Source organism: Astyanax mexicanus, chromosome 20, assembly GCF_023375975.1.
Source record: "Astyanax mexicanus isolate ESR-SI-001 chromosome 20, AstMex3_surface, whole genome shotgun sequence".
Lineage (NCBI taxonomy): Eukaryota > Metazoa > Chordata > Actinopteri > Characiformes > Acestrorhamphidae > Astyanax > Astyanax mexicanus.
In genome coordinates, this window is record NC_064427.1 from 12,026,705 (window position 1) to 12,044,501 (window position 17,797).

Consider the following 17,797-nt stretch of genomic DNA (forward strand, 5'->3'; position numbering starts at 1 on the left):
TACAAGTTAACAACATGAAGGAAGTCTGGGATGGTATGAGGACAATCACAGGGTGCAAGCCAAAGAGTGATGGTGCAACAGCTGGTGCTGTGGAGAGGGCGAACGAACTCAATCTCTTCTATAACCGGTTTGATTGCCCTGTTTCATCCTCACCTGCTTCTGTCTGTCCTGCTATCTCAGCAACCTCAGCCTCTGCCCCACTAGACACCTCCCTACCTCTTCTGAGTGCTGCTCAGGTCTCCCTCTCACAGACTGTCAGCACATCCAGTCCGCCCCCCCTCACCTACCCCCTCCACCTCTCTGCAGACCAGGTCACAGGGGCGCTGAGGAGACTCCGCTCAGGGAAATCAGCTGGACCTGACGAGGTGAGCCCGAGACTTCTGAAGGCTTGCGCCTTTGAACTTTGGTTACCCTTGTTGAATATATTCAACATGAGCCTGCAGTTGGGGAGGGTTCCTATGCTGTGGAAAACTTCCCAAGAAACCTCGCCCCAGTGAGCTCAACGACTTCAGGCCCGTAGCTTTGACCTCGCACATTATGAAGACCATGGAACGACTGCTTCTCCCACTCCTCAGACCCCATGTACAGCATGCACTGGACCCTCTCCAGTTTGCATATCGGGAGAAGTTTGGTGTTGAGGATGCAGTCATCTACCTCCCCCACCGAACCTACTCTCATCTTGACAAGGGGAGTAGTGCTGTGAGAATCATGTTTTTTGATTTCTCCAGTGCTTTTAACACCATCCAGCCTCCACTTCTCAGAGACAAGCTGGTGAAGATGAATGTGGATCCTCACCTGGTGTCCTGGATCACTGACTACCTCACCTGCAGACCACAGTACGTGAGGCTCACTGACTGCACATCTGAGACTGTAGTCAGTAGCACTGGAGCACAGGGGACTGTGCTCTCCTCCTTCCTCTTCACTCTCTACACTTCAGACTTACAGTACAATTCTGAGATGTGCCATCTGCAGAAATTCTCGGATGACACTGCCATAGTTGGGTGTGTGAAGGGTGGTCAGGAGGAGGAGTACAGGAGACAGGTGGATGACTTTGTTGCTTGGTGCCGACTGAACCAACTGCAGTTGAACATATCCAAGACCAAGGAGATGGTGGTGGACTTCCGTAGGTCTGGACTACCCTTGCAGCCAGTCTCCATCGAGGGGGTTGATGTGGAGACAGTGAAGACCTACAAGTACCTTGGTCTGCAGCTGGACAACAAACTGGACTGGTCAACAAATACAGACACCCTGTACAGGAAGGGACAGAGCCGGCTCTATTTCCTAAGGAGACTGCGGTCCTTTAACATCTGTAAGAAGCTTCTGAAGATGTTCTACCAGTCAATCGTGGCCAGCATTCTCTTCTACGCTGTGGTGTGCTGGGGAGGCAACATGAAGAGGAGAGATGCATCACGGTTGGACAAGCTGGTCAGGAGGGCCGGGGCAGTGGTTGGAGTGGAGCTGGACTCTCTGGTTCCAATAGCTGAGAGAAGGACTTTGGATAAACTGCTTTCTATCATGAACAATGATAGTCACCCACTTCACACCACCATCTTGAAGCAGAGGAGTGTGTTCAGTGGCAGACTGCTGTCACAGAGCTGCACAACAGACAGACTCAGAAAATCCTTCATTCCAAGAGCCATCAGACTCTTTAACTCCTCCCATCGGGGACGGGAGGCTGCTGCTGGAGTTTAATCCAGTCATACCACATGGACATTATTCAACCACTTAATTATTTATATTAACACTTCCCCAACCTCACATTTAAGTACATTTTACTCATGATTGGGTATTCACATATTCACATTCTCTTTTTAGAACTGTCTTCTAACATATGCATATTTATATTATATTTCTATGTCACATCAGTCACTTTCGTAATCTGTGTCATTGCACATTGCACTTTACTCTGTTAATTATTTAATTATTTATGACCATTAGCAACATCTACTGTACTGCTCTGTTTACAGATAGATCCTTACCTTGTATAGTTAGGTTTTTTTTATAGCCTTATATATTTTCTATTCTTCTGTGTTTTGATTTGTCTGAGTATGTTTCTTATTGTATTGTGTTGTTGCTGCTGGATGCCTAAATTTCCTTCGGGATAAATAAAGTATCTATCTATCCATCTATCCATCTATCTATCTATCTATCTATCTAAAATGTTGCGCTGGAGTTGTTGGAGATGGCAGGGTTTGCATTATTGGAAACTATTGCTAATGGTCGAATTCATTGAGAGCTCATTTTCCGTGACCATTATGTGTTTTTGGCGCATGATGATGACTGGCTTATAAGCCATTTTAGATTTCCAAGAGCATAAGAAGATAAGACACGCTGAGTGTGTGACGGGCGGCTTCTTGGTAAGCAACTCATTTGAATGAAAGCATTTATTATCCATCCTAGAATAATACATTTAAAACATGGGTAATTATTAGTTACGCATCTTGCAACACTTTTCATTCTTGACTTGCATATTATACTCTAGCTTCTTGTTGTTGTTGTTGTTGTTGTTGTTGTTGTTGTTGTTGTTGTTGTTGTTGTTGTTGTTGTTGTTGTTGTTGTTGTTGTTGTTGTTGTTGTTGTTGTTGTTGTTGTATTATACTCTGCGTAATTGAGGGAGGAGTCATGGCAGGTGTGATGTTTTCGTGCACTTGTGCTTGATTTCAAGTTGATTGGGATGTACTAAGAGTTTACTTGGGATTCTGCCTACGCCCAGTTTGATAAATCCGGATTTTTTTTGTGCGTACGGAACTTTTCAGGTCTGAGCGTACGGAACATTTTAGTAGGAAGTCTGGATTTAACTAAGCAAATGATCTGGGGTTGCTGCAGGTCAGGTATTTTTTGTATTTTTTTCTTCCCTGATGGCACAAGCACATACCAAGATGACAATTTCTTTCAGGACTGCCCTGTATATAGATCCATCCATCTTCCCATCAACTCTGACCAGTGTCTCTGTCCCTGCTGAAGAACAGCATCCCTTCAGCAGGGACAGAGACACTGGTCAGAGTTGATGGGAAGATGGATGGATTGCAGATGGTGAGCAGTGTTAAGTTTCTACCATGCATAGCACTTTGTGTTTACTGGTGCAGAACCAACAACCTATCTCTAAATGTGGATAAAACCAAGGAGATGGTTGTTGATTTCAGGAGAGCTCCAGGCGTCCACCACCTGCTGAACATCAACGGCTCTGCTGTGGAAATTGTGGAAAACACCAAGTTCCTCAGTGTTCACATTGCAGAGAACCTCACCTGGTCCCTCAACACCAGCTCCATAACCAAGAAAGCCCAGCAGCGCCTCTACTTCCTGCGGAGACTGAGGAAAGCACATCTCCCACCCCCCATCCTCACCATGTTCTACAGAGGGACTGTAGAAAGCATCCTGAGCACCTGCATTACCGTCTGGTTTGGGAACTGCAACACCTCAGACCGCCAGACCCTACAGCGGATAGTGCGGACAGCTGAGAAGATCATCGGAGTCCCTCTTCCCTCCATCACCGAGATCTACACCACACGCTGCATCCGCAAAGCCACCAGCATTGTGGACGACCCCACCCATCCCTCACACGGACTCTTCACTCTGATGCCGTCCGGCAGAAGATACAGGAGCATCCGAGCCTCCACTACTAGACTCTGCAACAACTTCATCCACCAGGCAGTCAGACTCCTCAACACACAGAGACAGAACTGAACCCCACCACACCCAACACACTCACACAAAACTGAACTGAACCCCCCCCCCTTTACACACACAAAGACTGAACTTCACCCACACACACTCACTCAGTACACAGAGTCTGACATGACTTTATTCCTTCAGCAATATTTGCTGCACTCTTAAAAACTATAAACTATCTACCTCAGTAACTGCTGTGATTATATATGTTCTATATGTTACAGTATGTTACACATCTCTGCACCTTATCCTCACTTAACACTCTATTATACCGTATCGGTACTGCACTGTCCTGTCTTTAAATTGTCTTGTCTTTTGTATTTATTGTATTTATTGTTATTTAGTGTTATAATTTTATATTTTATGTTGCACTGTCGTCACTCCTGCACTTTGTTGTCTACTGCTTGTTGTTCTATGTTGCACCATGGTTCCGGAGGAACGTAATTTCATTACACTGTGTACCTGTACTCAGATGTAATGACAATAAAAGCCTCTTGACTCTTGACATTCTTCCACAGGTGCTGAGTCCACTACATGGCTTGTGATAAACTGCAAACAGCACTTCTTATGTCTTTTTATTTTACACTGTTTTTTTTCTTGCTACTTTTCCATAAAGGCCAGATCTGTGGAGTGTACAACTTAAGAGACTACATTACACACAGCTGCAATATTAACTTGTGGTAAAGGGGGCTGAATGCTTTTGAATGTCACTTTTCAGATTTTTATTTGATTATAATTTTGAAAATCATGCAAATCATTTTCATTTCACAATGATTACTAGGTGTGTGGTTGTAAGGTGACAAAATGTGAAAAAGTTCAAGGACCACTGCACTTCCTGTTTTGCCATGTCTTCACATAAGCAACCGGCTGAACTGTAAACGTAATGCTTGTCTTCCGAATGTTGAGTTGTGTTACTGGAGGTTTTCAATAGAGGCGTTCACTTGCTACAGTGGCAGGAACACATCAGAAACTGCACATGCTGGGTTCACTTGGGTTCCATTTAAAACGTATACATTTCTAACCACATTGACTGCAATTCTTTAATTTTTTATTTATTTATGTATTTAAAAAATATAATAATTTAACAATTTTCTTTCATTAACTCTCATTTATTTATTTTATTATTTTGCAGGTTTTTAGGGTTCAAGCACCGAAGGTGCGTAGAACCCTATTGTTTTTGCTAAGATTTTTCTTCTTCTTATTATTAGGGTTCAAGCACCGAAGGTGCGTAGAACCCTATTGTTTTTGCTAAGATTTTTCTTATTATTATTATTATTATTATTATTATTATTATTATTATTATTATTATTATTCTTTTTCTCCTGTAAAAACAGTTGTGCAGCCTAAACCGTAAGTCATAGAGAAATGAAACTTGGTAGGTAGATGTAGGATCAGTGCATCTCGGTGGACAACAAAAATGGCACCGATTGGTCAAGTGGTGGCGCTATAAACAAGGAAATTCATTTTTCACAATTTTCTCAATAACTCAAAAACCATAAGACCTACATTCAAAATTCTTTTTTTGATGGATTCCTTGGGTCAATACCAACAACTTTCCAATTTGGACCATGCACTTCCGTCTATATAGATTTTGTGCTAATTTGCATAATATGCAAAACCTACTTTTGCAAACTAGTCCTAGGAATTTTGACCAATCCTGGCATGTTTGGTATCAAAACACTCGTGAGAGCATGCGCTTTTTTTTAAGAAAAAGTTGAAATATGTAAACAATATGGCCGCCATATGCAAATTAGTCCTTCCGGATATATGCCCCATTCACTTCAAGAGGTAAATTTGGAGCACTGTTTCTCAGCAACCGTGCAACCTAGCAAGTTGAAACTTTGCATGCAGAATCTATCATACAGCCTCTAAAGGATGTTCAAAGGGCAACTTAATCAATCAACATGGCTGAACACCATCAGCCAATCAGCATTCAGCAGACATTTTGGCAGGCTGAATGTTGCCCAATCTGGATGATATTTGGCAGTTATGTTCAGGTGGAGACACTGTAGTGACCTGCAAAGTGCTGAAACAATCCGCCCACTGGGGGGCGCTGTTCCAAAAAAACGAGTATATGTCAATCATGCTGTACTATTTTGACATCTAATTGTTTTTGCCATATTTAGTACAGTGGCTCTGACAAATTTCTCAATACAACTATGTTTAAAAAGTGCTTTGTTCATTCATAATTGCTAATTGTTTGAAAATAGCTATATTGAAACTACTCTCTGGATATTTGGCCTATCACCTCCATTTCAGTCTTGCTGCACACTGTAGAGTCTCTAGGTAAATGTTCATTAAAAACATTTGTGAAAATTTCACATACAATACTCTCCAGGCATCAAGCAATCTGTGCGTCCTTGGAATTTCTAACCTAAATTGCTGTAACTCTGCAGTATTTGCTGTAATCTCACAATGTTAAAGACCTCTGTACAATATCACTCTGATGAAGCGCCATTTAATACAGAACTAGATTAAGAATAACTTGACGTTACATGTCATATCAGAACATTCACTCCTTTGTGCCTCTTCTCAACATTAATAACAGGTGAAAGACTTTTGATCATTTCTAAATGTGACAGAATGTCTCCAATTGTGTTAGACCTTCTTACACATCACCATCCTATGCTCTAGTAGGCACCATTGTGCTAGTTGGTGCTTGATGAAGCGCCATTTAATTCAGAACTAGATTTATAATAACTTCGTAATTACATGTCATATCAGAACATTCACTCCTTTGTGTTAATTTAAACTTGTTTGGTCAAACATTTCAGCTTGTTCTGCAAAGGTTCAAAGGTCAATCTGAATACCACTTTGTGAACATTCTGGTTGAAGCCACCTGATCAATACCAATAACATGTAGACACCTTTTGACTAGTTCTAACTCACTTAATGAATATCCTACAAAGTTCACTAGATTTACATGTGAATTTAAGCACTGATCAGGTTGAAAGGCCTCTGCTCAACATTAATAACAGGTGAAAAACTTGATAATTTCTAAATGTGACAGGGTATCTCCAATCATATTAGACCTTCTTACACATCACCATTCAATGCTCCAGTAGGCACCATTGTGCAAGTTGGTGCTTGAACCCGATGATTGCCGCTTGCGGCTATATTTTTTCTTTCTTTTTATTAGCATGTTTTCTCCTGACTGTTTCTGTTTGCTTTCATTTCTGTTTTATTTCATGGTTAATTTTTTTTCTAAGTTCATGGACTTATTTTTATGTGCTTGTTATACATTTGAATTATAAACTAATTATAATTATAATAATTGTAATAACTATTTATTTCCCTTCTGTATAATGTTCTGTTGAATGAGGGTCACTCTCAATGAATTCCTTTTAAATAAAAGTTTATTAATTAATCGACACCCCAAACAGTCACTCAGTTTAAACAGATTAAAAACTAAAGCCTTTTGTGGACTTTCATCAGACAGTATCATAAAGTACCACTGTTTTTTTTTTGGGGCAGGGAGACAGAAATGTGGGCAGCAGCGCAGCTGAGAGGCAGCACCTGTCAGTCCTTATCACTGAACAACCTGACAGGTACACACAAAATACACACACACACACACACAGTATTTAGTATAAGAACACACTGTTCAGCAGTCTAGAACATCACCACTACAGCTAATGAGATAATCTTTAACATACTGTGGTTTCAGCTCATACAGATCTTCAGACAGGCTTGAGACTCAGCAGGTGACCACACCCAAGACTGCTGCTCAAGTCAGGCCCGTGTGGACCAGTAAGCCCCCATAATGTGAAAGTAACAGGATTTACACTGCCCACATATGTTTTAACTGCTGAACATTGGAAATAATTACACTGACAAAAAAAGAGCAGTACGCAGTTTTACCAAAAAGATTATGCTTTTAGTGTAAAATATTCCAGGGGTAAAAGTGTGTTTGTGTGTTCTGTAAAGGTGATGTAAGGGAGGCGGTGGCACAAATGACTCTGGGCAGAATGGGAACACCAGCAGCGCCAATCACTAGCAGTGAGAGTGAAGACATAGAGGAGAAGGATCACACCCAGCTGGAACAGCAATTAAAAAGCTTTGATGGTAATATTATTAATAATCATAATCAAAATAATAATTCACACCGTTATTGTATACATAACATTAATTTGTTTACTCTTATGGCAATCATATTGCAGTGTCGGAACTAACTGTGGTATAATATAAATTATATTTGAAATAAAGCACAGAAAATACTCCCTAATCCATTTTGCTTATTCTATGCTAGGTGTCCAAATAGAAAATAAAGAGAGTGTAGATTTCCACACCGTACTGGAGTCTGCAGAAGAACAGGTAATTTAAAACAGGCCAATTGTGCAGATTATTTTGTATATATGGATTGGATGGACTGGAAAGGTTTTGAAACTTTGACAGTGTTTGAGTAGAATTATTTTATTTTTAATAAAGCAAATTGAGTTTTACATTATAGGAGCCCTGTAAATATGATCTGCTCAACTGTAAAGGCTCTTTCCACAGAGTACAGATTTTTCAAATGTGAAAAATTGATACTAATTTAACATAGTTAAACCTACACACTTAATCTGACATGTTTTTACATGCACGGTAAACTCAATTTCTTTTCTTATTGCTTTCTTTTATCTACTCTATAATGTCTCTCCTTCACACAAGTGCTCAGTATTGCTCATTCTTTGTTGGACATGAACAGACAAATTTTAACAAATTCATGCACAGAATATTAAACGTGCTTCATAAAAAAAAGCATTACAGTATGTCAGTTTCAGACTCTGTGTGAAAGACAACATTAATACACTTTTTATTAATATGTTTTAATTTTTAAGACATCACAGGCAATTTTCTTCCACTCAAAAATATCAGACAGAATGTGAAAGACTGGATCTGTGTGTATTCAGGAGGAAAGCAGTTTGGAGTCAGACTGTAGAGAGTCACCTGTGGAGGCTTCCAGCATATTCTGCACTCCAAAACTAAACTCAGCCGTCACAGACAATTCAAAGGAGATGTTTGAGGTGACACATTTGTAATATAAACACTTACAGAGCAGCAGTAGGAATTCCATTAATGGAGGCCTGAATTTAAACACAGTTTTGTGAGAATGTTATAAGAATGTTTAGCAACGTTTTGAAGGTTTCAGGAAAGTTACACACTTACAGTTACAGTTAACGGTACAGAATAAGGTTCCAGAAACCTTCTGAAAACAGGTGATGTAATAATAGTTTTCATCACAGCCTTATAACATGCTTCTCCCATAACATTTCCACCTTAATAATTTCTAACTTTAGGGAAACATTAAAAGCAACTTCCCCAAAACTAAAATTTAAAACACTGACACAAGTGACGTTGCAGTGACGTTACCAGAATGTTTAAACCGTTAAATAAAAACGCTCTACATCCAGAAAACTTGACAGATCAAACTTTCTAAGAATGTTATCTGTAAGATTTAGAAAATAATGTACCAAGACATATTACTAGCATTTTTTGTGCTAGTTATACAGAAAATGGCCATAAAACATTAAAACTACAAATTAAACTAGTGCTGGGCGATATGGAAAAAAATATATCACGATTTGGAATTTTTTAGATCACAATAACAATACAGTTGTGGTCAAAAGTTTACATACACTTGTAAAAAAACATAATGTTATGGCTGTCTTGAGTTTTCAATAAGTTCTACAACTCTTATTTTTCTGTGATAGAGTGATCGGAACACATACATGTTTGTCACAAAAAACAGTCATAAAATTTGGTTCTTTCATAAATTTACTATGGGTCTGCTGAAAATGTCACCAAATCTGCTGGGTCAAAAATATACATACAGCAACATTAGTATTTGGTTACATGTCCCTTGGCCATTTTCACGGCAACTAGGCGCTTTTGGTAGCCATCCACAAGCTCCTGGCAAGCTTCAGGTCGAATGTTTGACCACTCTTCTTGACAGAATTGGTGCAGTTCAGCTAAATGTGATGGTTTTCTTGCATGAACCCGTTTCTTTAGCACTGTCCACATGTTCTCAATGGGGTTTAAGTCAGGACTTTGGGAAGGCCATTCTAAAACCTTAATTCTAGCCTGGTTTAGCCATTCCTTTACCACTTTTGATGTGTGTTTTGGGTCATTGTCTTGTTGGAACACCCAACTGCGCCCAAGACCCAACCTTCGGGCTGATGGTTTTAAGTTTTCCTGCAGAATTTGTAGGTAATCCTCCTTCTTCATTATCCCATTTACTTTCTGCAAAGAACCAGTTCCACTGGCAGCAAAACATCCCCAGAGCATAATACTACCACCACCATGCTTGACAGTAGGCATGGTGTTCCTGGGATTAAAGGCCTCACCTTTTCTCCTCCAAACATATTGCTGGGTGTTGTGGCCAAACAGCTCAATTTTTGTTTCGTCTGACCAGAGAACTTTCCTCCAGAAGGTTTTATCTTTGTCCATGTGATCAGCAGCAAACTTCAGCCGAGTCTTAAGGTGCCTTTTCTGGAGCAAGGGCTTCTTTCTTGCACGGCAGCCTCTCAGTCCATGGCGATGTAAAACACGCTTGACTGTGGAGACTGACACCTGTGTTCCATCAGCTTCCAAATCCTTGCAGACCTGCTTCTTGGTGATTCTTGGTTGACTCTTGACCATCCTGACCAATCTCCTCTCGGCAGCATGTGATAGCTTGCGTTTTCTTCCTGATCGTGGCAGTGACACAACTGTTCCATGCACTTTATACTTGCGTATAATTGTCTGCACAGTTGCTCTTGGGACCTGTAGCTGCTTTGAAATGGCTCCAAGTGACTTCCCTGACTTGTTCAAGTCAATAATTCGCTTTTTCAGATCCACACTGAGTTCCTTTGACTTTCCCATTGTAGCTTTTGTAGCTGAGTCTAATCACTGGGTCAAATGAGCCCTATTTAAATGGGCTCATGAGAAGTCAACAGCTGTAGTCAATCAGAATCACTTACAAGAAGTGAAGAGGCCATGACATGAAGCTAATTTGATTGACACAACTCGCTACATCACCAAAATTGACAAATTTTGTTGCTGTATGTATATTTTTGACCCAGCAGATTTGGTGACATTTTCAGCAGACCCATAATAAATTTATGAAAGAACCAAATTTTATGACTGTTTTTTGTGACAAACATGTATGTGTTCCGATCACTCTATCACAGAAAAATAAGAGTTGTAGAACTTATTGAAAACTCAAGACAGCCATAACATTATGTTTTTTTACAAGTGTATGTAAACTTTTGACCACAACTGTATATATCATGATATACCACATTTATATAAATAAATTATGAATAAATTAACAAGCACAAGTTTCTTTTCATTACTGTTTTTATTAGTTTTAGTTAAGGAGAGCTTTCAGTTTTCGATATTTTGTTCGTTTTGTTAACAATAATACTTGGTTACTCAGCTATATGATGATTATCATGCCATAGCTTTATATAAAATAAAAATAGTATTAAAAAACAGATGACTACCTCACAGACTATTTCCTGGAGCAGACTATTTCTGCCCGAGGAAAGTGATGGGAAATCACGGGTCGGGTCTGGGCAGAGAAATAGAGAAAAGTATCCTGCTATTTAAAAGAATGGAAAATTAATAAAAACAATAATAATATATTTCTGCATACTAGAGTTTAGATTGTCTGCCCGAACCCGAGCCTGAATGTGAGCCTGAACGCGAGCCTGACTGACCGGCTAGATTTCTCACCACTTTCCTGGCGCGCTGTCAGATTTGGCGTGACGTAGAACTATGTTCAATGTAGCGTGTTTAAAGCTTCGCAGGTGGATTAACGGGTGCGCGGCTCGCAGGGATTTGGCGCTTCTTCTGCTGCTTATGGGCTGCATGACCTGCGGTCTCTCAGCTTGCCACTCAGACTACAGTGACAGCACATAAATGGCGTGTGTTTTCCTACAGGACAAACCATTCAAACATGCGGAAGAACACTCTGGACCCGATTAAAAAAACACAGTGTCTGTCTGACTTAAAATAGTTAGATACAGCTATTAAATAAATAAATCAACATTCATTGAAAAGACCAGTGAGTTATGTATGTTAAATTACAAAGAAGGCAGCAACAAGCTAGAAGCTAATAAGCTAATAACATTTTATAAAAACACAAAAATCAATATGAAATAGAAAAATAACCAACTAGACTAAACTTAAAATGCTAAAAGAAATATAATCTAATAAATTCTAAAAGATCAAAACGAAATATTGAACACTCAAAGCAGTAGCTTAAAGACAAAATATAAAGCTTTACCAGCGCTATGAGACGCAACACCTATAGAACAAAGGAGCAGCGGCAGGGTGACGGTTCTAGTGAAATAGTTAAAATTTAAAAATACGCAACAGAGCGCTGTGTACCACATAAAATCCGTCCAAGATCCTCACCAAAAATAGAAACCCAACCCTAACGCCCAATACATTTTATCATAGCCTACTCTATATTTGCATGAGTAATTGATGAAATTACTGTAGAAAGGATAGTAGGTAAGTAGACACTTTTCTATCGTCCCTACGATATTTATTGTCATATCGCACAGCACTACATTAAACTATGCAACTATAGTGGTTAGTGTACCTTATCTGTTTTTAGCAAGAAAAATACAGTCATGTATTCCATCAATAGCCCTTCATTTGGATTGTCCCTCTGAAAAATCTCAGTTTATAGGACTATATAATCCTCACACTTTCCCCTAACCCTCCAGCCTAACAAGAGTCAGGACTCTCTATCCCTAGGCATGAATGCTCAAAACAGACGGGTGAGTGGTACACCAAGAGCATTTATGATATGACTGATTAATGTGATTTCTGTCAGACCATCCTAGATCCAGAAGTTACAATTGAAGTGTGTCGTCCTAACACAACAGTCACTGACAACCAGGTCATAGAGGATAAGAAGAGTAAGAACTACAGTTTTAAACCTAAAACATCTTTTATCATTAACATTGTTTATTATTATATATCTATAGTTTACTTGTATGCCTCTATCCACAGGTTTTAATGGTCATCATCCTGATTACCAAACTGCCCCTGAGGAGCCAGACCAGACCGGGTCCAGCACATCATCAAAGGGAGCTCTGTACACCGTTGGGTAACAGCAGTAGTATCAGCTTATACTTAACTCCACTTTCAGGCATTGTATCCTCTAGAAATTGTTTTCCTACACAATTCCTGCTGCATTCTAGGCTGGTGCGTTTGTCACAGTATAACAAATCAAAGGATATATATATATATATATATATATATATATATATATATATACACACACATACATATGTGTGTGTGTGTGTGTGGCCAGTTAATAAAAAAAATCACAACAATACACTGTGTTTAATCGTTCTTGTCCTTCTTATGCCCTGTGTTCTCCTACAGTGGGGTCAGTCTGATGCAGGATTTGGCTGATCTCTCCAGTATCACCTGTTCACCTGCACAGCATCAGGAGTGGTCAGGGCAGAATGGATCTCCACCCAGCCCCCACAGAACACGCTTCCCACCATGCAACAGCACCCCCCGGAGTCCGGTTACATGCAGAGGTTTACATCAGCTTTACTTAAGAACAAGAAGTCACTTTGTTTGGGAAGATATTTCATTTTACTTTTAACTATATCTTGTTTTTTTGTGTATTATGGTTGTTTACTTTTATTTATTTGAATCTTTTTTGTGTGTTTTGTCAGATGTTGATCGCAGCCCATCCCCGTATAGCCGGGAGTCTGTTCCTCTCCTGATGCTGGACACGTCTCCGTGGGGAAGTGCTCCTGAGCAGTCTGTGTGTAGCAAATTGTATGCCACAGCCAACCTCGGAAACAGCAACACAATCAGCAAAGCGGTCAGGACTAATACACCTCACCTCACTTTTTTTTTTTCATTCCCAGAAATAATTTAGACCATTTAATTTATTTTTTTCAACCTGTGGGCCATGCCCTTCCCTCAGTGGGCCATAGAGTTGCTGAAAGAATAAAAAAATATTTTTTTTATTGATTTGGTGTTGTACAGTCACAGAGATAGCTAGTACATTTAACAAGCTAGTTACATTATCAATGAGTCTGTTTGAAGTGGATTTCCTGTACTATGAATTGTACACATCATGGGCAAACAGTTAAAAACTTTTACAACAAAAAGTCTTTAACAACACAAGACCCTGAAACCGAAGCAGACAAAAAGAAAAACAAGCATAAAGCAGTATCACAAAAGTGTAAATTTCCTTTGCCAGTGGCACTCTAGCACAATCCTGACTGTGTTGTTGATAACAGTATGGATGGTCCTTTTTGTCTTTGGTCTGGAGAAGGAAGCATTTCTTGACATAACCTGTTTAAAATCACATAATTATTTCCTATCTCCTTACTAGCCCCATCTCAGCCTTTTTTTTAAATGTTGCAGGCATGAAATGCAGAAATGGAAGTATATTAACAAATGAACAGAAGTTGACCAGACAAAATGAATTGACTTATTTTAATAATGCCTGCAGTTAAATAAAAGTCAACGTTAATGCAAAAATCACTGCAGTTTCTTTACATTTTCCATGCTGTTTCAACAGTTTTTTTTATTCTAGTTTGAATTCTGCCTGGTCTGCTATGTGTGTGTAAATGTGCCATTATTGATGCAGTAGTAATTAGTGTGAGCACTGCACTCTTTCACATGGTAAAATGTCGCTGCTCACGGATTTTAGCCTGACTCTGACCAAGAACCCTAAAAAAACAGTTGACAGTCATTCGTTTGTGAACATAGTTGGCAGTATGGAGTCAGTAAAAATACTTGATCATTTCCATGTCTTGTGACGAGCCTATAAATAATTACATATTACTAACAACAGGAGCTCGCTCTGGTATTTGGCTGTTGCTCTTGGTAAATGTTTTGATATTTGTATAATCTGCTATGCTCAGACGGAGCCATCACAGAGGGACATTTTTCTAGAGGAGATGGACACACCACCCACCGTCAACCAGGAGTTTACCACAGCCAGCTCTGAGAGCAGACACACAACCATAGAGTACAGCCGCCAGGGCACAGACACACACACCGCTCCAGGCAGGGCAGAAATAACAGTATTTCTTCCAAATATTAAAGTGTTTGTTAGTGTGTCCCTGGCTGTAAAGTTCTGATGTGCTGAACCTGCAGGTCCTGAGAAAATGAAAGCTGTGAGTGATGAAGAGAATGAGATTGATAAAGAGCCGTATAGCTGTGTGTCTGAACACTCTGACTCTATCAGTACTGATAATTCTTTGGATCAGCCTCCAGATGCTGCAGTGTCTTGTCAGGTGGTAGGAAGTAATGAAGGTAAGTAGTGCACTCAGTCATGTTCGTGTGATATTATAGCTTTACTTTTTGAACAGTGGAGGAGGGTGTATTAATTAAAGAACAGTAAGAGTAAAAAAAATATATACTAACAATTAGGAACAGGAAGAAGTAGAAAATGCACCTGAGAAAGGTCAGAAATATTAACAGAAGGGCTGAAAGCATTGTTTTCTTAAAGCAAAATCATGTTGCATTTACCATAAAATAAAAGCTTAATCATGAGCAAGCTTCAGAATTATGTTGATGGTACACAAGCTGTAATAGGAATAAAGGATTCTCTGTCATTCGCTCCCAGCATTAGTGACCAGAACATCACTACTGCACTATGGAGACCTAACATCGGGTTTATTCAGGGGCGCATTTGTGAGCCCTGATTTAAGCATTATGTAAAAATAGCCATTTGTGTTTAGTTTAGTTGAAACTGTGTATGGTTAATTTCTTGTTAACTTCTAAATGTTGGATAATATTGTGTATTTCTGAAACATACTTTAACTTTTAAAGGAGACATATACTTTTTTACTCAAGTTAGAATAGGTTTATGGTCTATACAAAAGATGTTCATGAGGTCATTTACACAAAATCACTCTCACGTAAAGAGATCTCACCAGCTCTATTGTTGCCAGTTTCAGTCCCTTTTAGAATTAGCCATTTAAGGGCTCTGCCACTTTTATGCAAATAAGCCCCTTGAGCTTTTACCACATGTTAATGTTGGCTTGTGCTAACAAGCTAGTTCATGCTTAACTGCAACAGAAGTACAAAACTCATTATTTGAATGTACTTACCGCTTCCTCATTTGCTGACTTGCCACAGATCCCTCAGTCAGATGAAGTCTGCTGGCTAATTCTGCTGTGAACTGTTAGTTGAGGTTCTCAACTAAAAAAATACATTAGGGGAGCCATCCAAACAGCTCATAGAAGCATATGATTCCTGACACTAAACTCTTTCGGCCTACTTAGAATACAGATTGATGGATTTTTTGCATTTGGAGTATTTTTAGGGGCAGTTGAGACTCAAGTGGAAATTTAAAAAAAGCACACAACATAAGCGAGTTTTGCACAATATGTCCTCCGTAAGATACATTTCTCACTAAATAACTTAATTTAAATAATATTTACTTTTGAGAGGGGAGAGAGAATAAAAATGGTATACAAATAATAGTAATTCATGGGATCTCATATATATAATATAGAAGATTAATTTAAAAATTATATTTAATTTACCAACTCATTACTTTGCATGACATCAGTGTGTTTGTCACAAATATGCTTTTTAAAATAATAACTCAAATTCTTGCCTCAGGTTTACTGACACTAACAGGGCTGTTTATGGTTTTAAATGCAGGTTTAATGCTGAATATTTGCGAAGCCTCTCAGAATGCAGAGGTGGGCCGATCCACCTCCGCCCCTGAGCCTTTAGAGGAAACAGAAAGGTGAACTATAAACTCTGCCTCCATGTTCAGTCCCATTTCACACATGCACATCTATCTCAGAACTTTACTAAACATTACTCTGAGTTTATCCTGCCAGCCCACTAGTAAGTCTGGGTAATGTCCGAATGAGCCCATGTGGGAATAGAGCAGTCTAGTTTCCAGAGATTTTACTTTAAGTCATGAGATTTTACTGATTTATTTTTGCTAAAGAAGCCACAACCGAATTTTGACATAAATGTTTGTCTGAAGTTGGACATTTCTGTATAATACGTCCTTTTCGGTTTAATGAGCCCGTGTGGGAATAGAGCAGAGATTTCACCTAAAGTCGTTTCATGCCTCCTGTATGCACTATACAGGTGCTGCCACTTGCATGTGTTTTGAGGGCAGCTCCAGATAATGTTCTGATTTTGACATTTTCAGGAGTTTATATATGCAGTTTCTCCACATTTTTCAATCTGCTTTTCCCCACAGAGCACACTCCACTCTGGATGACTGTCTGCAGCACCTGCAGGATCAGAAAATCTGTGCAGCACTCCAACCCATTTCTAAGACAAAGGCATTGTGGGTGTCCATCCTCCACAACTCCCCTTTAGATTCATTTTAGGTTTTTTTTATGCTATTACATAGTTTCCATTGTATTTCTCCTAAAGAACTATAAAAAATACAGTATTTTAAAAAGCTGCATTTTAGGTAAACAGTCAAATATTCTTATTTTTGGTCAGTGTAGCTTTTACGTGACACTGCACAGATGCAGCAATTCTTGCTAAAGAAGCCATAAGTTTTGACATGAACATTTCTTTGAAGTCTGACATTTCTGTATATTACGTCTTTTTTGTTTAATATTTATAATAATTTTATAAACAAATCTTTTTTTTTTTCATGATACCCTGTTCTTTTGTGAGATGCACTAGTACAGTCACTGTTTTATTTAAAAAGTCAAAAGAGATAACATAAGTAATATCAGATGGCGTTTGTATAAACTCTGGGGTCCGGTGGTGTGTTGTGTTCAGGCAGTGTGAGGTGGACGACACGGTGTATGTGAGAGGCTGGTGGGCAGGTCCAGGAGGAGATAACTGAGAGAGGAAATTGTGTATAGGAGTGGAGGATTGTGACCGGGTCTCCTCAGGCCAGTTATCTGACACAGGTAGAGTTCACCTTAAATAAACATGCTTCTGCTCCCCTCTGTTATGTGTTTACACCACAACTATAGTAGTCATTTGTGCATAAATTTGACCCAAAACGTTATAATTTATTGAGGACAGTGATCCAGTGTTACATAATTGTGAGGGTAAAATCATGTGAACCTTTGCATTCTGTATCTGGTGTTACCCCCATCATCAGCAGTAACTATAGCAAATATAGGGCTTTCTGCTGTGAACTGCTGCTTCCGCTCCTTCCACAGGAATTCTGTTT

General features: G+C 39.3%; 1 protein-coding gene across 1 annotated transcript in view; it reads left to right on the plus strand.

Moving 5' to 3' along the window:
* LOC103034854 (inactive serine/threonine-protein kinase TEX14) overlaps positions 1-17,797 on the plus strand; it is a 39,423-nt gene that overhangs the window by 20,441 nt on the left and 1,185 nt on the right. Inside the window, exons 16-29 of the mRNA XM_049469084.1 lie at positions 7,144-7,217; positions 7,337-7,419; positions 7,597-7,734; positions 7,919-7,983; positions 8,562-8,675; positions 12,479-12,563; positions 12,658-12,754; positions 13,036-13,196; positions 13,338-13,489; positions 14,544-14,682; positions 14,773-14,937; positions 16,297-16,384; positions 16,856-16,945; positions 17,395-17,528. Coding sequence (XP_049325041.1) covers positions 7,144-7,217; positions 7,337-7,419; positions 7,597-7,734; positions 7,919-7,983; positions 8,562-8,675; positions 12,479-12,563; positions 12,658-12,754; positions 13,036-13,196; positions 13,338-13,489; positions 14,544-14,682; positions 14,773-14,937; positions 16,297-16,384; positions 16,856-16,945; positions 17,395-17,461 — 1,518 coding nt within the window. The 3' untranslated portion in view covers positions 17,462-17,528. The remainder of the gene's footprint in view (positions 1-7,143; positions 7,218-7,336; positions 7,420-7,596; positions 7,735-7,918; positions 7,984-8,561; positions 8,676-12,478; positions 12,564-12,657; positions 12,755-13,035; positions 13,197-13,337; positions 13,490-14,543; positions 14,683-14,772; positions 14,938-16,296; positions 16,385-16,855; positions 16,946-17,394; positions 17,529-17,797) is intronic.